The following is a 24,564-nucleotide window of genomic DNA, read 5'->3' as shown; positions in this document are numbered from 1 at the left end:
CACCGGCCGCATCCCCCTGTGAGGGGCAGCCCGCCAGAACCCAGACTGCTGGGCTGGGAAGAGCCTATTCGTGGGCTGTTTTTCGCTGCCCCTCAGAGGCTGTTGAGAACAACCGGGTACCTCTCCGGTGTTCCCGCGAGGGCGAGGGCGTTCTTCGCTCCTCGGGACGTGTTTGTGGGCACAGGTGGTTGTGGGACGGTCCTCAGGGAATAGCAGCAGACTGCTAAGGCTGGGGGCATAGGCCAAAACTGCATCACAGGGACAAAGACAAATTACTCAGAGAGACCTAACATACATACATACATACATACATACATATATATATATATATATATAATTTTTTTCCCCCCCACAACTTGGGAAAAACCAGTTACACCAGCAGGAGATCTGGGCCAGGCTTTGCAACTTTACTAGGAACTGCCCGTAAAGCCTCAGCAGGTGGAAGCTTCCCAGGAGCAGGGGGACCCGGCCGCCGTCGCTGTCCTTTGCCCCCAGGCGGCCACGGGGACTGGCAGGTTGCCATTTACCTTCTTGAAATAACTAGTAGCGAGTGTACAAAAATTGAAGAGGCGCGTTAAGTACGCGGTGTGTTTGTTCCAATGTTTAATTATAACCAGCCTGTACCTGGTCAACTGAATCCGTTTATGAAATCTTATCTGATTCTTCTGTTTTACAGTTTTAAGCTCAGACGGCTAATTGGCATGGGAAGAGTACGTAGCGACCGTCCCGCTTCTGTAAGTTTAGCTAACCTGATTAGGATCTTTTGGACGTTTTGACAGAGTAATCTTACACACCTGTCTGAAGTTGTTGCTCATACTATAATTAACACAGTTTCTTAGCCCTTTGAGCAGAAGAGAGCTCTACAAATTAAACTCCCCGCCCCCTCCTCGTTCCCCGCAGTCACCTGCGCCTGGTTTGTCGGATGTGTCTTGTTGCTGTTGCTCTATAAACGCGGAGCAGCTGCTCCTCCTGCTCTGTATCACAAGAGGGCGCCTACCTAAAGCGACAAGCGCACAAGTGTGCGGGTATTCCCCTTTTTTTCCTTTTGTTTTTTCAACTCCAGTGTTTCGACACCATGCTCAAATACATATAAGCAGATGACAAAGTCTGCTCTCTTGGTTTAGGAGGATAGGAACAAAAGCTTTAGCACAAGGAAAATGACCCAGCTAATTTACGTGATGTAATTCTTAGTAATTTAAATGCAGGTGGCTAATTGAAGAGTATGAGCTACTTGGAATTAAAATTAATGGTTTGTTAATAACTATGACGGTGATGTGTATTTTGTTTAATTATGAGCTCTCGTGGTGTTTGAACTCTGCACTACTGAAGAGTGAGGCAATGTAAAGGCTTTGTTAGATCAAGACCTGTGAGCAAGTTACAGAACTCTCATTGAAGCAGAAGGTGAAAACTACCAGTTAACTGCATTTAGAAATACAGTAACGTGTAGATGAACGCATAAACCAGAAGAAATAGGGGGTTTTACTATTTTTTGCTGTAAGGCAAGTGAGACACTGGAACAGAGCGCCCACAGAAGTTGTGAATGCCCCGTCCCTGCAAGTGTTTAAGACCAGGTTGAATGGAGGTCTGAGCAACCTGGTTTAGTGAAAGGTCTCCCTGTCCACAGCAGGGGTGTTGGAAATAGATGATCTGTAAGGTCCCTTCCAACCCAGGCCTTTCTATGAAATAACTAATGAGTTATTTCTTGTCTATTTTTTTCAAAAGAACAAACTCTCAATCATTTTAGCAGCTTGTGAATTGACTGTTCAATGGAACATTATTGAAACAGCCAAAACTCACTTGTAGCTAAAGAGAGGTGCAGTATTACTTAACATTCTGCTGGGGAGAATGTCAGACTTCTCCCATTTTAGTCTGATATTTTTGTTTGCTTCACACAGAAATTGACATCCATATAATTTTCTGTACAGAAAATTACATCCAGTTGCTGTAACCTTCATATATGTGTCTACAAGGCATCAAATGGCTATTCATCTGGAATCACAGGACTAAGTTCACTTTTAATAGAAAGGAATGGAAACAGAAATGCAAGTGTAAACAGATTTTATCAAATGTTACAGATATTAGCAGTTACATAAGTACATGATGCTCAGCTTAATTCCAAAGTCCACTGGCTGACAGGTAACCCCAGACAAAACAAACACAAGTCCAGGGTTTCAGTAAGGTTTTATTTTGTCAGTAATCAAGAAAAATTATTTTTTCCCCTGTAATCCAGATTATGCACATATTAAATTCTTATAACATGCATAACTATGAGAATAATGAATAATAAATTTATACAATTACTATTTTTAGCTGAGAACTTACTTGGTCCAAATATAACCCATAATCCCAGTTCTATGGGAGTATTTAATGCATGTATCTTTCTCCCATATTTCACCAAAACTTGAGGAAAACCTCTCTTCTATAGGGAGGAGCAGGAAAACACATCCAGGTTGAAATCTGATGTAGTATGTTGGGGTTATAGTTGTATTCTCTTTCTTCTAGTTAGTAACGCATGGATGGTGGGGAACATGGAAATAATTGCAATGTATTCATACTGGTTTTACTTATATTGTTTTTAGGCTTCGCTTCGGAAGTTACCGTATGTTGTGCAAAGAGTGGGGAGGGAGAGCAGCTGGCTACGGCAAATGGTGGCCAGGAGGCAAGCCTGTTCCAGGTGTAGAGCTAAGGCGAGTTTCAGGGATGTTTTTGTCTAACGTCCAGCGCTGAAAGCAGGTGTCCGAGCTCCTGACCGGTCGCTAGCCCGGAAAAGCCCTCGGAGCTGCTGCTGGCCGCCCCCGATCCCGGCGCCCTGGCGGAGCCGCGGCCCCTTTAAGGCAGGTGGCGGGGCGGGCGCGGGACCGCGCGCACGCGCGGGGCGGTGGAGCCGGAGCCGGAGCGGCGGGAGCGCCCCGAGCCCGCCCGGCCGCGCCGCCGCCTCCTCCTCCCGCCGCGCTGGGCCCCGGCCGCCCATGGTGGAGCCGGGCGCGGAGGAGCCCGACGAGCGGCTGCTGCTCCTCACGGAGCCGCCGCCGTCGCCGCCTCAGGCAAAGCCGCCCTGGCGGGGGCCGCAAAATGCGAGAGCCGCCCCCGGCGGGGCCGTGCGGCAGTGTGGGGAGCCGGGGCTCGAGGAGCTGAAGGACTCGGAGGACTCGGGGCCGGAGGGAGATGGAGAGGACGAGCCTCTCCTGCGGGCGTCGGGTAGCGGCCGCGGGCGGCGAGCGGACGCCGCCTGGGACAAGGAGCGCCGCGCCGCCGCAGGTACGGCCCGGGGGCGGCAGCGCTGGTCGGGCTGCGCTGCTCTCCTGGGGGAGGGGGCCCGCGGCTCTGGGGGAGCCGGGACTGAAGTGCGCTCGATATCCCATGTCCGATGGCACAGCATCGGTGAGGGGCAGAGGTGTGTTGACGTCTCTCGACGTATGGGCTCGCGGACTGACAATGAACGGAAGATGCTGCGAATGGATCGAAATTCGACTACTTTGTGTAGGGCTGCGCGAACTCGTTTACATCTTCATGAGCGTCTCCACTGTCCCTTCTCCCCGCTCTCTGTCTGCTGCTTTGTTGGGCCTTGCTTTGTTTGTCTCTGTCATGTTTTTTGAAACTTGTGGCTTTGCATGTTTTAAAGATTGTTCTGTGGTGGGACTGGCTGCTGCTTCCTGAACACTTGGAGAAGTGTCAAGTTTTCAGTTTGACTCGCCTATCCCGCTAAATACTTTTTTTGTGACCCCCCCCCATCGTTTCATCTTGAAAAAAAATCAGTGTGTGTCTGTTCTTTGTTTTAATCATATGCTCATTTTGTACCATCACATGCACTAAAAGTTTTAGATGGGGGCTCTACTGTCATATTTTTGGTTTTCATAAAAATTTATCCTTCATAATTTCAAATCTGGTCTTGAAGAGAGAAATACAGTATGAAAGTCCAGAAATGCAAGAACTTAGTTATTAATTTGAAAAGAGACATAAGTGTGCCTATTATCTAATTCTAGATATACTGGCAAAATGATAAATTACATGATATTTATTGCTTACTTTCTTTTCTTTAGACTTTCAAGATTTCTGATTCTGTGCAAGTTTCTGTATAAGTATCCATCTAGGATGGGTTTGCTGACAGAAATATGTGGAGTTCCATCACTTCTTTGTTTTTGCTATTGTAATTATACTGTAGGATTTCTTGCCAGAGACTGGCAAGACTGTTTCTTTTGCAACAATAGAGTACTTAAAAAAAAAGTCCGAACAAACCCCCCATAAAGTTTAACAAAATAAGTTGTGCTAATAATTCTATTTTAGTAACTACAGACAACTTTTACTTGTTTGGCCATAAAGACGGAAAAATCTCATCTTTTAAGCACCAGTCTCAAGCATAGTCCATACCTGTAATGTAAACATGCCATTAAAATGTTAGTTTTCCTGTCTTTTTCCTACAAGACTTAAGATCTTTTAAGGAGATAGTGCTTCTAGCAAAATGTTTCTAGAAACTTTTAAAAAGTTGATGCTTCAGAGTGGAGGCTAGAGCTTATGACTCTTGCACCACTGAAGCAATTAGGATGGTGAATGCAGAGTACTACTTGGAATCTGCTCCAAAAGTGTGTAAGAAAATCTCAGAACTGTGACTGATTACAGCATCTCATCTTTGGTTTCCTTGTCCTTACCTTTTCTGTATGTGTAACCCTTGAAGGTGCAGGATTGTTTCACGTGTCAGGTGGAGCCAACATGCACCAGATGTTACTTGTGTATGTTATTGCAACACAGAGTGTTTACATAATGGAGTTATGGTCAGAATAGGAGACTGTATAGGAGAAGGTGGAATTGGTTAAAGGGACTACTTTTAATCATGTTAATGTTTAAAAAGTATAAATCTGGCTTAGTGCTGAAGGAGTTCATACATCTTACTCTTGCAAAGTGTATTCGTTTAGCTTAGCTTACGTCATGCTAACTTGATGGAAGAGCAGGTTGTGGTGCATACATGGATGATAGTATTTGTATCTTTTTTGGCAAGTCATCATCACTCCAGTATAGCAGCTTCACAGACTTGGGCCTTGTCCAAATTAACGTGAAGGAAGTTCTCAAGCTTGGTAGTTTGACTTTGTTTGTGTGAGCCCTGTATCCTTAGTGGGAGTTTAATGAGAAGAGTAATTTTCAAGAGTAACTGCAAGAGAAACCTTGATTAGTTATAATTATAAGTTTGAGACTGTACTGGGAATAAGTTCTGACATAACATGCTTTCTCAGTGGAAAACTTGATTAAAATAATTTTTAAAGAAGAAAATAACTCAAAAAACCCCCAAACCCTGCCCCATTCAGCAAATACCATCTTCAATTAATACGGCTTATTTTCCATATGGAGAGGGTTGATAAACTCCTTAAAACTTCTAGTTTCCTTGTCAGCCTAAATGTTTTAGAACAGCCACATCACTGTTGTAACATGCTTCCTTAGCAGCACAGTAGCAATACTGAGCAAGTAATGAGTTTCAAAAATTATTTCTCTTCTTCCTTCAGCAGGCAGTGCAATGGGGTTTTTTTTGGTTTTAATTTTTTTTTTTCTGAAGTTATCTTTTATGTTAGAAAAGACATGGTTGAAGAATTTCCTCAGACAGTGAGACTACTTAATGTTTCTAGATTCTAGAAAAAATGCACAGAAATTAAAAACTGACCTCTGAGTCTTCCAGATAGACAGTTGCAATCCATGTGATACAAAGTTCTTCTGTAGGTTTTTTTCACCTGGAAGATAATTGTGCAGAATGACTTAGCATGGATGTTGCACTTCATTTGGTAACAGTATAATGCACAATGCTGATTTTGCTTTCCCTGACAAAAATATGTAGTAGTTGGAGCTCAGCTGTGTGATGGAATGTAGATACGTGGAGATAGTTGAGGCTTGATTATGAAATAAGAACCACTGATTCTAAGTGATTTTTTCCATAAAAATAAGTGTATTGTGGATCTTTGGGTTTATTTCCCCAACTCACTTAAGTACTTTGTGACAAAGGAAAACCTTTGAACCTTTTCCCTCTCTCTTGTCCTACACTGAAGTCTTAAAGTGTAGTTTATCACAGCAGTATTGGCCAAATAGTTGTAACAGATTCTGATCCAATGGGCTGTAGCTGTTGATTTTTAAGAATGATCTGCTATTAGCTTTAAGGTTTCTCTTCCTTATTGCCAACTTATACTAAAATTTACCTATTTTTTATGCTTTTTGATTGTTTTTGTTTGGAGTCCATGTTACTATTTTTAAGTGGTACATGCAAGTAAGTCCTAATGTTCTAAAAAGCTTCAAAAATTGTCCTGAGCTACAAAAAAAGATCATTGGGTTTTTTTTATTTGACTCTCCACAAACTGTTAAAGAGTATCTTTTCTCAATGGATTCTGTGTTGGTTGTCATTCCAGAAGGACGTATGTTAAATTTCTTCAATTGCTGAAATGTGAGCAAAGGAACTTCATCTGTAAACGTTTTAATCTAGAATAATGTAGCTGTTTCTTAAGGCAGAAGTGAGCCCTAATGCACAGGCCCATTAGAATGCACTCAGTGAACATGTGGAACAATCCCAGCCTTAAAAGGAAGGTATAATAACCTACAGTATCAAAATTTGTGAAGAAATAGTTTGAAAAAATTGAAGGATCAGTAGGATTCTGGCACCTTCCTTTCTAGTTGTTTTTCTAAATGTTTGCATAGGATCATAGAGTGTGCACAAATGTCTGCACAGACCTGATCTTCCGGTTGGTAAGTAAAGAAATGTTACAAGTTGCTTACAGTGTTCTAAGGCTGGAATAGTGCTGGCATGCAGCACTTCACTGCCGTGTTGGTACCACTTGGGAGTGCTACCTGTAGCGGATTATTCAGTGCATTAACAACTTTGTGTTTTAGCAGATAATAAACATGTTAGCCAAGCTCTTAAATGAATGGTACAATACCATTCTAATAGGAGGTAATGGGCAGGACACAAAAATAATATGTAAAATCTTTCACACTTTTTTTTTTTACACTTGTAGCTTTGAACATTTTTTTTCCCCTTAGATTTGTTTCATAAATAAATATTAAAAAAAGAAATCCTTGAAAATTGTAAACACTTAGCAGTGGTAATCTCAAATTTGTTGTTGCAGATTTGGCTGATTTACTTTAAACAAGAAGTTGATTAGACATGGATAAATCAGTGAAAAAACTTGGACTGATTAAATGGACCAGATTTTTCAGCCTGCTGTTGGATGGGTGTCAGCAGGGAAGGCTGTTGGCTTATCAGTGTGTTTGCTTATGTTTAATTCATTGCACTTAAGACTGGTTGTTTTCTTGTTTTTCAGGGCATTCAGGACATACTGCAGATATGAATATATTTTTAGATGATCCAGAATTTGCAGAAATTATTCTGAGAACAGAACAAGCTATAGAGTGTGGAGTTTTTCCAGAAAGAATCTCCCAAGGATCCAGTGGGAGTTACTTTGCTAAGGATCCAAAAGGGGTGAGCATGTTACTGCAAAGTCGGACACAACATCAGCTGCAAGTTGAAAATGGAAATTCAAAAATTCTATCTATATGCAAATTAATTTAAATAAGTTATTTAATAATTTATTGTATGCCAAAATTTATTTTGGAAAAATCAATGCAAGTAATACTTAGATTTCTAATTATGTCTTGGTGCATAAGCTAAGGCAAAATAACCATTATTTCTGCTTCAGTTTTATCAAGTTTTTATTGACCTGCACCAAAGAAAGAGAGAATAAAAGGGGCCTCTAACATCTGAAAACAATTCAGAAATGCCCTTGTGTGGAATCTTGTTCTCTGTATGTTTTAATTGATATTTGCACAACTGAGCTCCTAATTTCAGTATGGTTTAAGTTTCTTTAGCTAAGCCTCCTATATTTTTCTCTCTTTTCTTCTTAGATGGTCTTTTATTTAGGTCATGTCTCCTTTCTCATATATAATTGGTAGATGGGTGAGAGGAGTGGTATCATCAAACCTACCTTTTAACTTTTACTTGTCTGCTGAATCTTAGCTGGAAGATTTGGTTTCCCCTCTGGAAGATTTGGTTTTCCCTTCTGTAGTGGTAAATGGTGGTGGTGAATGGTACCTGTGATCGTGAGTGAGGTGTCCCTAAGGTTACTTTGGGACAGAGAAGTAATAGTTACATTAATATCTCTCTTGAAAAGTTACACATGGTTAGCATTATTTAGTAAGAGGAAATGATGTCTCAGACATATTTTCACATTGTTTTCTTTAAATTAGAAATACTTTGCTACTGAGCTGTTTTACTAAATGAGACTCCCGACTGCTCAACTTGTGTTAATTTGTCACATCTGATTTTAATTTAAGCTCAATCAGCAGTTTTTAGGTCTTAGATAGATGTAGGTGTCCTTTAATCCTGAAGATCCCAATTGAGCTGGAAATGGAAGTTAGAACACTTTGAATACCTAGGTTTTCAGAGCACGTTCAAGGTTGTTGTGATTCCGTGCATTCCCATAACAGTAATTTTCCTTTCATTTAGGAAGTAGTACGGTTCTCGTTTAGCTTTTAGTCATATTATTGACTATATATAGTCATTAGAAAATATATTCCTGTTTTGCCAGTTAATTTTCATAGTTGTTTAGTTTGTTTTAATGGCAATTTTCTGGTGATAGTTTTTACACTTTATTGAATAAGTGATTTTTTTTTTTTAGACTAGTTAACTGACTTTGATATAAATAAATATATCAATTTATGATTTTATTTTTATGGAAAATAGCAGAACCACTTCTTCAAAATCTTCTGAAAACTGCAGTTCATATGCCTGTGTTCCAGGAACATTTGTTAGTAATGATCCTCTTCATTCTGGTGGAGAAAATAAAAAGGGTGGTCTCTCTTTGAAACCTGAATGAAAAAAATCTCTCTGTAATGGCTTTGTGGGATTCTTGCTATCACATGCAATGCTGTAAATATAAAAACGTCTTCAGAGTTCCAACTTCAGGTCACTCCCTATTTTTGCAGCTTAGATCTTTGTAGATTTTCTGGTTGTGTGCTTATATACACATATTCAAACTTCATGCTGTTTTTAAAGTAGGTTCATATCTTATTTAATATGCAATAGGAAAAAAATATAAGTAGTCAAATATGCGTTTAAATCAATAGTTTTTCAAAAATCCTGTGCATGATGTATCTAAAGAATATTCTAGAGTGTCACACTAAAAATGCTTTACAACTGATTAAGTTTTTTGAGTTTTTCTTAATGCTGTGCGATCAAGATTTTTTTATTCTTAGAAAGTTAGTAGAGAAATCATTAGGGGGAAAAAAAAAAAGTCATACCATATGTGCCAATCTGTTTTGTCTGAAGCTTATCTGGATTGATTTTGCTGGGTTTTGGTCACTAGACAACACCTGATATACTCACTGAGCCCTGGGGATGGTGAGAGAGTACTTATGCATCATTTCAGTATAAACATCACCATAGTATTTTGGATGGGGCATATTATTCCTTGTTTCTTACGTGGTGATTTTCTTGTTGGTTTTACTTTTCTTTTGCTGTGTTGTTTTTATTCCTAGTTGAGTTTCTAGTAGTGACTTGCCCTCCTCCCTTATGCAGGTCACTGATTTGAATGTAAGTGTTTAGGAGAAATAAAGATTGAGAAAAGAAGACTGTTTATTTTACATGGTTCAGAAAGAAATCATTACAAAATATGAAAGTATTTGGGATATGGGACTGTGGGAATAATGGTTCTTAGCAGACTTTAAATTTTGATTTTATTCTTTGCATTTATTCTAGAGCTTATCTATGTTTGCTGTCCATATTAAAGGTCTGATAAAACTTCATTTTGCCAATAGTGCGACTTTCATGTGTAAAATGGATTTCAGATCCTGTTTCAGTATTGTGTCATTCCACTTCAGAACACTTCTGTGACTTGCTTTCTCTTATTCCTCTTGAGTAATCTCTTTTCTATGCTGGGAAGGAGCTCATTAAAGGATGTGCTAAGCCTTTTTCCTGATCACCTTCTGAAGTGTTTGCCCAAAATGAATACCAAATTATAGGTAAAATAGGCTGTTTCCATTAGGTCGCCTTATCTGCTGATTTGGTTCTATCAGAAAGATAAAATTCAAATTGCTTAATTAAAGTTAGCTTTTTTGCATTTATTGGCAAAAATTATATAGTTGCATACTGAAATAGAGTTCAGTACTTAAGCAGCACTATTGCCAAAGACCTGCATATTTCTGCATTTGTTGTTCATTGTGAAAGCAATAAATAAAAGAAATTGTTCTGCAATATGTTCCTGACAGTTTTAACTAATTGCTAGTGTTAACGGAGTCAGTCATTTTGACTGGCAAAATTAAGACTGGCCATGGTAGCTTGTTCTATAGATTGAACTTTTTGGTCTACTCTGGTCCTCAACAGGGGTGGCTCTGCAAAATTTAGTAAGGTTCTAACTTCAGCAAAACCTTGAAAACCATATCTAGATTTGACAGTGTAGCACAGTACAGTCCAGGCAAATAATAGAATGAGCTAAGCTCCTTTTTTAAATGGGCACTTATTAGGAAGTATTAGCCAGAGAGTGATTCAGAAGAGATAATTAAAGGTTTGGCATATACTTCTAAATGCACCACAACAGTTCCAAGAAATGTAGAGCTGCTAGCTTTGTTTTAAGCAGGTAGATACATGTGTTTCAATAGGAAAAAATTAAATAACTTTTAAACAATTCTAAACCTAACATTAGGATTTTGACTTAAGTAGTATACCGAGTATTGTGATTTAAAAATAAAAAAAAAAATAAAATAAAGTATTCAAAAATGTGCTGACCTTTCACATTGCATAGAATATTTATTACATTTTTGTAGGTCCAAGTTGAATTTTGTCTGTGCAGTTGTGTTCATGGTTTTGAATGCAACCTTAGAATCATGGAAAACAGCCTACCAAACCCAAGGGAGTTCTTGTCGATTTGTTTCCTGACTCTGTTCATAGGACACTAATTTTATGGTACGAATGCAAATAATGGTGTTTTGTAACTTGGTTTTCCTTGTAGTTAATGGGAATGAATCAAAATAGATGGATGAGACAGATGATGCTACTAATGCCTGGTGTCTTGTGTATCTGTTTACAAACTGAATGACTTAAGTTCTCTACCGTTACTTTGTCTTGGACAAAGCATGATTGTCATGAGAAAATTGGTTTAAAATTCTTTAGAAGCTAAACCAGCTGGTCCGATCCTCTCCCTAATCCAGCTGAATCAGCAGCTACTGAAGAGTACTGCTAGTTTCTGACTGCCAGCAAACATGTTCATGACCGGAGTGTGAATCAGCTTTGAGTGTTGGTGCAACAACAGGCAGTGTTTAGCTTGTTGAGATACTTTCTTTCATAAGGATTCAGTAAAGTACTAATATGTGAAAATGCTTCTTAAACAGTTGTTCTGAAGTATTTATTAGAAAGAATTCTATTTACTTGCCATTGTCCAGTGAGAAGGGATGAAGATGCAGCATTTCTACAGCATTCCACTTGAGCTACGGAAGAGTCATTATGTGAACCTTATGCACTAGGCCAAAGTTTATCACAGACAATTGAAAGGTTATATATTTTAATGTGGTAATAAGCCTGTAGTTTGAGGTTAACAAATATAGACCCTCTGTAGAAGACACCTTGAGAAATTGTCTCTTTAATACTTGTGCTGTGGAGCAGGATCATTTCAACGTGATTCTTGAGGAATGTCTAACTAACCTGTTGTTAGTTGCACCCTGTTCTGGAGACTGCAGAACCTGGCCATCTGTTCCAGTCTCGAGCTGCACTTATGTTTCTAAAGGATTTCTTTTTTGCAACTTACCTGCTGGGATTTAAGCCTGTCATTTTTTGACTCATTAACAGTAAATGTGTTGTTCCTTTTTTTCCTGTAGCAGCCTATTCCATAGTCCATCGTGTCTAAGTTTTCTCTTAGCTTAAGCATTCCCTGTACTGACCATCTTTCATTATTCACGTATTTTGTGCTTATTCTCATTTTTTTCAGCTTTCTCCAGTTTGTTAACAGATTTCTTGAAGCATAGTGTCCAAAATTGGACATAGGGCTCTGACTAATTTTAAGATTTACTATGTGTCTCTAATGTACATGATGGCTGATGGTCATTCTCACCTTTTGATCCATTCAAACTTAGGGTAATAAGAAAAACAGATATAAAAGTAGTGTTCTGTATGTTTGTCACTTTCCTGGAGCCATTATGTCTCTGACTGAAATAGCTGGTCAGTGAGTTGCTGGTAAGCTGAAAATTGTTTTTTAAAGCTACTTTTAAAAACTTCTTTTTTAAGAACTTAAGATAAAGTATATCTTTTTTAAAACGCAGTCCTTTTGAATTTTTGGCAAAATATTTTGAAAAAGTAAGTGTTGGCTTGGATTTTCTCTTATGAAGAGCTTATTTTGAGTTTATACTAATCCTAAAGAAGCACTTCATGATAAATTTATTTGGAATTCAATTTTACTAGTTTTATTATTTCATCATCTAAAAAGAGCAACTGTAAAATGCACCGGATAGGATTTAACCAGTATTTTCAAATAACTAATTTTCAGACTAATTTTACTATTTTTCAACTCAAAGTGCTCATATTTTAATTTTATATTATTTATCTTAGAAAATTATTGGAGTGTTCAAACCAAAATCCGAAGAGCCTTATGGACATCTAAATCCAAAATGGACCAAATATTTTCATAAAGTTTGTTGCCCTTGCTGCTTTGGCAGAGGCTGCCTCGTTCCAAATCAGGGATATCTCTCTGAAGCTGGTGCCTATCTTGTGGATGAGAAGCTGGGGCTTGGAGTTGTACCTAAAACTAAGGTAAAAGTCAAAACACATAAATTACTGAATTAAAAAAAAAAAAAGCCTATGTATTTGTCAGTCTCTGAACTGTGGTTGTGTAGATATCCTTGTATATCATGTGTTATTTATATGTAATTTATAAACTATTGCAAGTACAAAGGTAGAGTGGTTTGGTGTAGAAAAAGTGACTGTGACTTTTGATTTAATGGATAAGTTTGAGATCTGAATCGAATCTCCTCTTTGGAAGCACTTTCTAGCATTTTCTGATACCTTTTGTGCCTCATGTTTTGATGAGATGCAAATTGCAAAAATCAGCATATACAATTCCCATTTTTGCTTGGGATATGTAAAATAGAGAATATTCACCTTTTCATGTAAAATTTATCTGTTGAAAATTCCTGATGCGTGCTTCTTGATTAATTTTTAAATTTTTTTTGTATAACTGAGCATAAAATTTACTGTAAATTTACAATTGAAATAATGAGGAATTCTGAGCTGTGTTTAACTTTCATATTTTAAGGTTGTCTGGCTTGTCAGTGAGACCTTTAATTACAGTGCAATAGATCGTGCAAAGTCAAGAGGAAAAAAATATGCTTTAGAGAAAGTGCCAAAAGTTGCTAAAAAATTTAATCGAATTGGACTACCTCCTAAGGTAAGATGAAAAATAAGTAATTTGTGCACTTCCTGATTCTTACATAAAACTTTTTTTTTAAAAAGGGGTATTTTTAAGTAACTTCAGCAGTAGAAGAAAAAACTTGTTGAAAACGATCTGAAATTTGATACATATGACTGTTTCCATGCAACATGTATCCACTCTTACATCATTCTTTCATTTGAACTGTTTTAATCATCTTGTCACTTTTTGTTTCAGTTTACAATCCAGTTTTCTGTTGGAATAGTAACATATTAATTGTTGTATATCTCACTTTTGCTCTACTTATAGATAACTTACTACCTTTCCTTTAAGTGTCATGTTTTGATATTGTCAGTCTGTTTTTTCCCTGCAATTTATCTAATTTTTAAAATTTTTTGTGATTTTTTTTTTTTTGCCGTCTATTGTTTTATTCTTTTGGGTACCCTGCTGTTGTGTTCTTCCTACATCCCTTTTGTCTTATGTGCAGACTACACTGACTAAAAACCTCACATCTTTATTCCCTAATGAGCCTTATTGTACTCCCAAAATATCACTACACTGTTCTAATCCTAAGCTTTTAAAACACAGGTTGTGTACAGCTTGGGTAATCCACTTGAGTCAGTTCCCAGCAGTTTAGATCCATGTGACATGGGTTGTGCAAGCTCGTATGAGCACGGTGGATGAGACAGATGATGCTACTAATGCCTGGTGTCTTGAGTATCTGTTTACAAACTGAATTAATTAAGTTTTCTATAGTTACTTTGTCTTGGACAATCTTGGACAAAGCATGATTGTAGTGAAAAAAAAAAACATGCTGTGTGTTTATCTGTCTGCATTTTACTTCTCAAATAGAAGTTCTTGAATTTCAATCTTGAGTACCTTTCACATACATATGGAGCCCATGCCAACTCTCATGTTCTCCCTTGGACTCTTTTGGGAAATGTATTTCAGTAATTTTTATGCAGAAAGCATCTGTCTTGAAGAAAATGGTTAATGCTGCTGTTCTTATCAGTGAAGATTTAAGACTTTTCAGAGAGGAAGATTTTTCTCTTGTAATTTTCAGTGAGTGTTCTCTGAACTATTGAAACAAGCATTTCCAATGAAAAAGAGAACAGGTGTTACTTCTTTCACTTGGTTTCATATATTTCTTGTAATACTAACTTAATTTACACTGAGCTGTCTGGCTATATTTTATTGCTGGTAAACTCAGTGAGTATTTAAAGAAATATTTTAAAAAACCGCCACCAGAGCCCCCAGAAACCCAGCCTCACATGGTTTGATTCTTACCTTTTTAAGAATATAGGAATAAAAGAGAAACCACTTAATTTTTTTTTTATGTCATATTTCCTGTGCTCTGAACTTTGAAAGTATATAATTAATTTTTCTGTGAATGTTGAGATTACTTATGTGACCCACCCATGTGCATTTTCCAAATGCAGTTTCTTAACTATTTCAGGTTGGCTCCTTCCAGCTGTTTGTTGAAGGGTATAAGGAAGCTGACTACTGGCTCAGGAAGTTTGAAACTGATCCTTTACCTGAGAACACAAGGAAAGAATTTCAGTCACAGTTTGAAAGATTGGTTATTTTGGATTATGTCATCAGAAATACAGGTATTTGTTAGTGTCTCTTGGTATCTATCTATTTTCCTGAGGTAGAAAGCAATGCTGGCTGAAAGCTGGTGCTTAAGGCTTTTAATGTGTATCAGATGCTTTTCTCACAATTGAAGGCCATAAAGATGCATTTGAAATTTTAAAAAATTTACTTTGGATTAATACACTAAATATTGTAGTACAAAAACAATCCAAACAACTCTTTTTTGATTGTTACTCACTATTTTAAGCAATTGCAGAAGTCAAGAACAAATGCTTTCATTGTGCTTCAATTCTGTGTGTGGGCTATTAACTGTTTCCCCCGATCAAGATAAAGAATGGTGGGGTTTCAGGACCCATAAGAAAAGCAATGACTACAATTCCTTTTATGCTAAACTGGAGCTGATAATAGCACAGTTTCATGCCAACTCACAATAGTTCATACTAATTGTGTAGGCACTGAGGTACCACTGCAATGTGTACCTGTCTGTTCTGCTGCACTCTTGTTTCTGTCACTCCAAAGCTGGGATTCTTCTGTTATCTATGTAGGTGAATTACATCTTGAGGAATCCAAAGGCAGTTTTATCTTTAAAATATTTGCTTTGCTGCTTTGGCAGAGGTGGGCATCTTAGCTTTTCTTCAGACACACCAGGTCTAGCTCATTTTCCTTTTCTCAAATTCTCTCATTTTAGAAGCAAATTAGAAGAAATTTTCGTAAGAACATAATACTTGCTAGCTATTGCAATGGTCTGTCAGCTTTATCAAATAAACCTCGGTGTTTCCAAACAGTTAGTGTTTTTTGACATTCTTAAAATTGAGGCAAATACTCAAAATGCAAAACCTCATTACATGGATGATTTTACATTAATCTGATATATCTAATCATAGTAGAACATGAAAATCTGAGGGTGATTAAACTTAAGGGAGCACCTTAAAATGACAGAAGGTCCTACGAATACATGCAGTCATCCTCTGTCTGAAAGACCTTTTCAGAGTGTTCAATCTCTCAATTTTGTCTGAACCTTTTCAGTTTCTTTCCCTTCTGTTCAGTTTTGCTCCCTCTTCATCTTTGTAGAGTCTGTTTTCTCCATGTAGTCAAAGGTCACATTATCTATAATTTTAGAGGCCTTCTCCATTTCCCCATCAGCATTAAAACAAGCTTAAAAATTAAGTCGTTGTGGTCTGATAGTATTTTCCTCAGGAAAAGTGCACACCACAACCAATCTTTCTGCATAAAATGTATGAAAATAGTTTCTTTTGGCTTTGTTCATATTTTGCTGCATATTCAGCCAGTTGGGGTACCTAAAGAAGTAATACATACCTAAGGACCTGGTAAATACCTGGTAAATTTGTGGTCTTTCCACTGAATCAGTTGCCTATACATTTCAGTAAAACTAAACCACGTGTGATGGGAAAAACCCTTTCTGAACAGTTTTGCCTAATTCCATGTATAAAGTGTCAGTTTACAATATTGTTGTATGTCACTCTAGATGATGATTTCTTTATAAATGACTTGTTGTGGCATGCATTTTCCTGTTTACAGACAGAGGTAATGACAACTGGTTAGTCAGGTACGAAAAACAAGATGATGGACTTGATCCGTCAGATAAGGTAAGAGAATTGTACTCTGAAACTTACATTCTTTAATTGTTTAGTTTTGTAGCTTGGTCTTGTTGGAGATTAAGGGCATGTCCTTAATCCTTGTGCATGGTCTCAAGAAATATGATAACCACAAAATATTGTAGGCAAAATGAGTGGAAAAGCTATTTTGATTAGACTAGGTAGAACAGTGCTAGAAATTATTGTTCTGTATTTTTGCTCTACTAGCTTGGGCTATAATAACAGTAACAATGTCCACTGTTGCTCAGGTACATTTCTTCATCCCTTTGTGCTCTGCTTATCTTGTATTTGGGGAAGGGCATCTCTTTAATAATGGTAGAGTAAGAAATTATATGTGGTGGAGTTTATTTGGATGCTGCTTTATATTGTTTAAGTTGAATTTAACCAGTGAAGCTACACTACAAAGTATATTATTTAGTATTTTTAATGTGTTTCACTGTTTGTGTAAACACATTAGTATCACTTACTTTTTAAATATTCCTTCTGTAGGATAGCCAATGGACTATAACTAAAGAATCTATTAAAATTGCTGCAATTGACAATGGTTTAGCATTTCCTTTTAAGCATCCTGATGAGTGGAGGGCATGTAAGTACTGCATTCTTCAATCATCTTCCTTTTGGGACAGTAACTTCCAAAGAAGTAATTTTTGTTTGTGTTGTTGCAGCAAGAAACTAAGAAATCATCACTGTAGCTATATATTGAATTTTTAAATAATGTACTCTTCCTCAGAAAGTTAGTGACAAACGCCATTTTTTGCAATGGCATATGTGATTTGATTCTTGTTCATATTTTTTACTTTTGAACAATATATGGACACTTGTAAACATAGTACTGTATGTAAAGTGATTAATGGTGGTATTGAAAGAATTTAGGAAAATGTTTCTCGCACATGTTTTCTTGAAAAATGTGGTGGAAAATAACTCAATTGTGAGGATATACAAGTTGTCCCTCTATCAGCCAAATTTCTATTTCAAAAGGAAGGGTACTGTTGTAGGTGGACAAGTAGTCAGGTTGTTTTTTCTTGTTCTCAGCTTTAGCTTACTTTGTAGAAGTTAATATTTAGTTAGTCAATTTTCCATCTGCTTGAAAATACTGTTAGTGTTAAAGTGAGATTATTTTTGACCACATCTGACTACTTATCATTAGGAGGGAAGTGCCCAACAGGGTTTGCAATGACTTTTGTGGGCTATTATCCAATCGGGTAATTATGGCAGTTAAGTGTGGCTAGTTATGCTGTCAAAAGGCTAGTTAAGTACTCCACCCAGAGCTCTGTGTAGTCTCTATCTTGATATTAAATAGATACTGTCCTACATATCTCTTGGCTACAGTCACCTCTGTAGCTGTTCTAAAGACACAGCAATTATTGCTTATTTTATATCATCTTTCACATCGGCATCAAAAGGAATAAACTTGCGTGATCCTTTAGAATTCTTTTGCAGATGGACAGGTGTGTGATAGTTCTGTAAAAGTAAACTTGTAGCAAAATGTTTGTGCATTGCAGTCCCTTACCACCTAGAGCATGGTTTTGATGACTAGAGCTGGTTGGTTGGTCATCAAGGGTAACCTTCTCAAAGCCAGAGAGCAGCATTTGCAAAAGGCCGGAAGTTGGTCCAGCACAGATGAAAAGGGATTTCCTGACTGAACTGGGATGCAAAATTTAAGTACCTTGGGGAAAAAAAAAGAATAAAGATGTAGAGACTTTGCTGAAAAAATAGAGAATTTTTCCAAAAGTGCAAGAATGGAGTTTGGAATGTCAAAGCTCAGCTGGAGTAAAGCTAACAGAGGACATAAAGAGCAACAAGAAAGGGTTGGGTAAATCAGAAGTGAGAGTGGGACTGAACAAAAGTGCAGCAAAGACATAAAGGCAAAAGCCATAAGAAAGAACAAGTTACTCAATGCTGACTTTGCCTCAGTTTTCACTCTTGTAAGGTTTGCTCTGAGGCTCTTGGATCTCAAAGCTCCTAAGTAGAGCCTCTGGGAATGAATCCCCAAAGCAGAAGAAAGGGAACACTTAAGGAAAATGGTCATACAGAAGTTCATAGGAGTAGATGGGATGCATTGGAAACAGTGGGAGCTGGCTGATGCTGTTGTTATGCAGTTTTATCATCCCTCTTGAAAGACTATAAGTAATGGTGGGAGGTTGCTTCAGTCTCCATGAAGACTGTGGAATGAATCCTCCTGGAAGCTGTATTCAGGCACATGAAGAGCAAGAAGGTGATGGGGAAGCCAGCATGGATTTACAAAGAACAAACTGTGCTTGATTAACTAGGCGGCTTTTAATGATGACTGGTTCAGTGGCTGAGGGAAGATCAATGAATACTGATTTTTTTTCTTGACCTTGAGGAGGACTTCTACTTGCTCTGTCATAGTATTCGTGTAGGGAAATGTGAGATACCAACTGAAAGGACTGTGAGATATGTGGAAAACTGCCTGGACTGTCAGACTCGGGGCTGTGGGCAGTGTGAGGAAGTTTAGGGGGTGGCCCGCTCCTAGTGGCCTTTCTCAGCTCCTGCAATAGTTTGGTGTCTTGTTTAACATCTGGTAATATTAATTACTTTTGTAATATAATTTGAAAAAAGCTGTCTAATAGCAATTACGTGAAAAGTTATGAATGCTTTTCTCTCAACATTCTTAGAAGAAGGCATTTTAAAAAAATTAAAAATTATATTAAAAATAGTAGCTTTTTTGTTAATTCTTCCATATGAGTCAAATACCTGAAAGATTTCTATTTGACTGCAGCTATTATTTTACTCCAAAAGAAACTGCTATACTAAACTACTGTTGCTTATGATGTTTAATTTATATACCTTTTTTACTTATTTCTTTAACTAAATATTTATTACTTAATATATTCTCACTGTTTGAAAAAATGGCTTAGCCGTTGTAAAACTGCTCTGGTAACTGTAGCTAAAAGGGATGTGTGGGGTAACAATGTTGGGAAGAAGTGGTATTACTGAGAACTTGCAGTAGGTAGTAGAGCATGCGACTCAGAATTTCATTTTTGCTTGTTTATCATTAAGTGCACTGTTTTTCTGCATTAGATCCCTTTCACTGGGCTTGGCTTCCTCAAGCGAAAGTTCCTTTCTCTCAGGAGACCAGAGACCTAGTTCTTCCTCGCCTTTCTGATATGAACTTCGTGCAGGACCTTTGTGAAGACCTTTATGAACTATTTAAGGTGAATCAAGTGCTTCTTTGAATTAACTATTACTGAAGTAGCTGATACTTGTAATGAGACAGTTACATTCATAAAAAGAATAACCATCTAACTTCTGAATGCCAAGATACTATGCTATTTTACCTTTAACCTTGGCATGGTAGAAAAGGTTTATGTAATTATAAGCAAACTGTCACCAATCTGGTTAATTGATAGTAATTATTTCAATTGAAAACATAAATTACCTATTAGATATCTAAGTTTCACATAATTAAAGCTAGTTTACTCTTACAGCACAAATCTGTGTAAAAACTGCATTTAACATACGCACGTGATGTGTAGAGACTTAAACTGTAGCAGCCTGAGGAAATAATGTATTTAATGTAACTTAAAGTACCTCCATACCTTTCATATACTTAATTTTATGCATATATTGTGCTAAGCTGATGCCAAAATCTTGATCGTATTGAAAGTCAGACTCACTTGAAAGATACAGAAACTGTGCTAAAGTGTTGACATGTAAAGAGTATCCTTCTCTAAAACATTTTGCAAACATTTGTGTCAGATGTTCAAGAGAAAAAAATCCAATTAAAGATTGAAAGAATTGGAAATTTTAGACTTGTAATGAAAATGCAGCTGTAATGTCAAAACTAGATCCTGAAACACATTTTTGCTGTGTTTGCGTTGTCGACTCATTTGTATTCAAAATCCCTCTGGGTTTGTTAGTTAAGTATTATTAAATCTGAAGGAGGAAGCATTTTTCTGCTGGAGTCATCATAAGAGAAAGAGCAATGTGCTGATATTAAGCCTGGTATCTACCAGCTGTTGGTATTTACCAATGCCCAAAAGTGGTATCCACTGATGTATTTTATTTTATGATGTGGAACAGTCTTCATTTTCACATATGTAAACTTGATGCAGTAAATAGACCTTTTTGTGATTCATACTAGGATTCTATTTGAATCTTTCAAAAATTATAATTGTGTGGGTAAATATGAATATGCATATTGTGATATTGATGAATTTGCAACCAAAATATATAGCTAAAAATAAATGGATTATTTACTATAGACTGTTTGTTTTTCTTAATAAAGACTGACAAAGGATTTGACAAGGCTACTTTTGAAAACCAGATGTCTGTTATGAGGGGGCAGGTAAGACTGGTTTTTTATGGTTTTATCTATGTATTTAATTTGTCATCACTCCTCAGCTGCTTTCTTTAGAGCTACAAAAACTGACTCCTATTACACTGAGTGATATTTGAAGGTATTTTCATCTGAGAAGACTAAATTTCTTTCTAGAGTTTGTTCTTACTTGTGGATAGATGAAACAGCAAAAAGTGTATGCTGATTTATGTTTTATTGTTTTTGGGGGGGATTCTAAAATCTTAGAAGGTATTTGAAAAATAAAAGTCGAGTCAGAAATTTGGATGGAAAATTTGATGTCTGATTTCATTATGCTATTAAAATAAATATGACTTTATTTTAGAGGGTTTACTTGATTATTGAAAGCAATATTAGGTAATAAAATTTCTTCATCCTATCAAATGTCAAAACCATACTTCAAAACAGTCCAGCCATTTTCAGGTTAGAAGTTTGATCATAGTTAAGTGTTGGGCTTGTTTTGTTTTGTTTTGGGTTTTTTTCTGGTTTTTTGTTGTTTTTTTTTTTTTTTTTTTTTTTTTAAACACTAAAACAGGAGAGGATTTCTCCATCTTCTTCCTGTTTTACAATTTAAGGCTAGTGGGAAATACTAGAGAAAAAGCTTTAGCTAAGAACAAATTTAGTACACTGTAGGCATAAAATAGTGATTTCTGCAAGTGTAAGACAATTGGACTAGACAAATTAATAGTCCCATTTGCTCTGAATTTATTGAAACTTAGTCCTTGTGTTCATAGATTCAACATGGATTGTTTTAAACCAGACATTCCTAGAGCGTCTTAATTCGATGTTTTCTCTGTAGAATTTCCTACATCAAGATGTACCTTGCACAAGACTGCAGCTCTCCTTAGTCAAACATAATCCCAGTTAACATCTTTTGTGTGGTAGCTAAAAGACATCAAACCTTACTTACTAAATTGAATTATAGGAGTTTCTGAAGTAACTCTTCTGAGAAGTTTGTGTAGTCACTGCAAGCTTGGTTCTTGAAGTACTCAGGCATCCTAAACTCTATTAAGTAGCTTTTTTTTCTGATGAGACAATTGGCTACAAGGAATCTGTTATTTAACAAAACGCTTGAGGAAAAACATGATTGATGTAATTGAGAGTGATGTAGCTGAGGTTGTCAAAATTAATTTTCCACTATAAAGGCTGCATCTGGACCCTTTCTTCACACCCTGTTCCTCAGGTGGATTTTAGCAGAGATTTGTTTTCGTTTGGGGTTTTTTTTTTACTTCTCTCTAGCTACGTAAGAGTGTGTTTCACCGTGGGAAATGTCAGGTTTTCATGAACGGAAGAAATGCAATTAATAAGTAATCCTTGGGTGAGATTGGAAATACATTGGCAAACAATGCCTTTTGGCACTGATTTTAAACTTTTAAACTTTTTGGTGTTAAAGCAAAGTATGTTACGAGGGCATTGTAGAAGACTTGGCTATCTAGATCACATGCTAAGGTATTCATTCAGTTGGGATCAATTTGCAGTATAGCCAAAGCATCTAAATACATCATTAAAAATGAGAATTTAAGAATTAGAAAATGAAGAATCTAGTTGATAAAAAACTGCAGAGAAACATATCTTGCATGGAAGGGTCAAGGTCTTTAAGATACTGAACATTGTTAGAAGTCTATTTTTGTGAAGTGTAGGAAAAAAAACTTTGGGAAGGGTTTCAAACCCAAAGGAGACAGTTCTCTCAAGAATGTAGAGTCCAAGAAATGGGTAACACATCTACAAAGGATTGCCTTAGAACTTAGAGAATGCAAATGTCAAGTAGAGTTGCTGGCAGAACCAAATTGCGGTAAATAATGCAAAAGACTTTGTCAGGGTTTTTTGGCCATGAAAGAGCAGAATAAGCAGAGGATTAGTAAGGCTCACAAGGAAGAAAGGGGCATTGTGTGGGGGTAAAAAGGCTTGATATTAAGGATAGTGCAAATGTGTCACTAGAGCTAAATTGAATACTTGCCTCAGTTTTCAGCAGGGTAACACTGAACATGAAGTAAGTTATGAGGGCAGTCCATGAGCACTGAAGTTTTGGAAGGAAGATAACAGACTCCTGGGAGCTGAGGGCTGAATTTGGGTCTTAGCACTGGGTTTGGTATGAGGTAATTATATGGCTTCATATCTTCTGATATGAAAATAATTTGTAGCTAACTGCTCGTATATCCTATGTTAAATCATGTTGATGGCTTTCTTGTAGGTATTTTTTTCACTAAAGGTGCAATGCTTTCAAGAGATTTGTGAAATTAAAAATGCTCATAGATTTTTATCTCTTACAATTTTCTGAAAATTGGAAGAGGACTGCATGAAATAGGAAAAGAATGGAAGGGTAGACAGCAGTAGGATGTATTCATGTTACAGAATAAATAAAATATTTTTACTTGCAATAGCATATCTTTTGAAATTAATTTATTCAGCAGCGTAGTCCTCTACAGAATTGATTTAAGAGTAGCAACTAAAATGATAAGCCTGTTAGCCACAGTTTTATTTGTGCACCCTAACCTCACCTGCTTTTACTCTTTTTAGATACTAAACCTTACTCAGGCATTAAAGGATGAAAAGAGTCCCATTCAGCTTGTTCAGATGCCACGTGTGATTGTAGAACGAAGTAGCACTGGAAGTCAGGGCCGAATTGTTCATCTGAGTAATGCATTCACACAGACCTTTCATAGCAGGAAGCCTTTCTTTTCCTCCTGGTAGCAACAAAAATACATGGGAAGAGTAAGTTTCTCTTAACTTTAGAAAGCTACTTTTGTGTAAAGGCTCTGCAATAATGTACTTCTGCTGTATACCAAGAGCTCTGACTGCCAACACCTCAGAACTTAAATTCTGAAGACTTAAGAAATGTATTTTGAATGTAATAAAAGTTTACAATTTTTGTGTCAAAATTGTGAATTCTTATGTCAGGGAATGAAAAGAATTTGTCCATACTGTATTTTTATAGGTTAAATTAATGTATTCTGAATAATATTTGGAATGAGGGAAGATAAACCGTTTGCATATGCTGAGAAACTAATTTTGAATACAATAGGAATTTTTTTAAAATATTAATGTGAGAATGCATACACTATGAATTTCTTTTTATATGGCTTTTAAAAGAAGTTCAGAATGCTATCTTTGATTGTGAAAATGCTTTTCCTTGGATTTTCTTCCTGATATTTTAAACTGGTTATAGATTTTTGTAGACTAGTTACTTGAAAAGTCATGCACTTGAAATAAATCAATCTGTCCTTGACAAGCAAGTCAAAGAAAGGGAGAAGGGGGGAAAAATGCTCCAAGTAGGCCTTTTTGCACGTGGGGACCAAAAAAATAGTTGAATTACAGCAAAATTCAACCCAAGTAAATACACACAGTTTCTACTGTGACAAACCACACTGAGTGTATGTTTCAGAGGTTGAAATTTCACTGTAGTGTTTAGCATTTGTATATTTAAGCACATATATGGAAATCTGTGATATTTCTTTAGAGATGCATCACTATGAAGGAATTGCACCATGTTGTTACAGGTTTGTTTTGCTATACATGTAAAAATGTGTTCATCAGTTGTCACCAGCGTGGTTCTGCTAATGACAGAAGCTCTAATGTGTTCATCACAAAGCCAGTCTGCCTTCTAAATTTCTAGCTAAACACAGTTTGTTTGGGTTTTTTTGACTGGGGGGAAAAAAAAAAA

At 36.9% G+C, this 24,564-nt stretch overlaps 1 protein-coding gene across 2 annotated transcripts; it reads left to right on the top strand.

The window, feature by feature from the left end:
* Positions 1 to 2,931: 2,931 nt before the first annotated feature.
* PI4K2B (phosphatidylinositol 4-kinase type 2 beta) lies at positions 2,932 to 24,550 on the top strand. 2 transcript variants are annotated; one of them, XM_042052962.1, is made up of 10 exons: positions 2,932 to 3,258; positions 7,290 to 7,447; positions 12,560 to 12,760; positions 13,263 to 13,394; positions 14,833 to 14,986; positions 16,509 to 16,576; positions 17,075 to 17,171; positions 19,628 to 19,761; positions 20,835 to 20,894; positions 22,866 to 23,410. In XM_042052962.1, the coding sequence occupies exons 1-10, from the start codon at positions 2,970 to 2,972 to the stop codon at positions 22,878 to 22,880; spliced, it is 1,308 nt and encodes a 435-aa protein (XP_041908896.1). In that variant the 5' UTR covers positions 2,932 to 2,969; the 3' UTR covers positions 22,881 to 23,410. The 2 variants fall into 2 exon arrangements, with proteins under 2 accessions (XP_041908896.1, XP_041908895.1); XM_042052961.1 differs by lacking the exon at positions 22,866 to 23,410 and adding an exon at positions 23,421 to 24,550 and having other exon boundaries at positions 2,933 to 3,258.
* The last annotated feature ends 14 nt before the right edge of the window (positions 24,551 to 24,564 follow it).

This window comes from Corvus kubaryi, unplaced genomic scaffold, assembly GCF_017639235.1.
Source record: "Corvus kubaryi isolate FWS band 111438036 unplaced genomic scaffold, C.kubaryi_AGA036_p1.0 split1-131, whole genome shotgun sequence".
In the NCBI taxonomy this organism is placed as follows: domain Eukaryota; kingdom Metazoa; phylum Chordata; class Aves; order Passeriformes; family Corvidae; genus Corvus; species Corvus kubaryi.
This window is presented reverse-complemented; position numbering and strand designations above follow the sequence as displayed.

What these genes read in the sequence shown, in the direction of transcription:
- PI4K2B (XM_042052961.1), top strand. Translation starts at nt 2,970, where the DNA reads ATGGTGGAGCCGGGCGCGGAGGAGCCCGACGAGCGGCTGCTGCTCCTC. An exon ending in GAATTGGACTACCTCCTAAG is followed by an intron (nt 13,395 to 14,832) that starts GTAAGATGAAAA and finishes TAACTATTTCAG; the next exon opens with GTTGGCTCCTTCCAGCTGTT. An exon ending in TTATGTCATCAGAAATACAG is followed by an intron (nt 14,987 to 16,508) that starts GTATTTGTTAGT and finishes TCCTGTTTACAG; the next exon opens with ACAGAGGTAATGACAACTGG.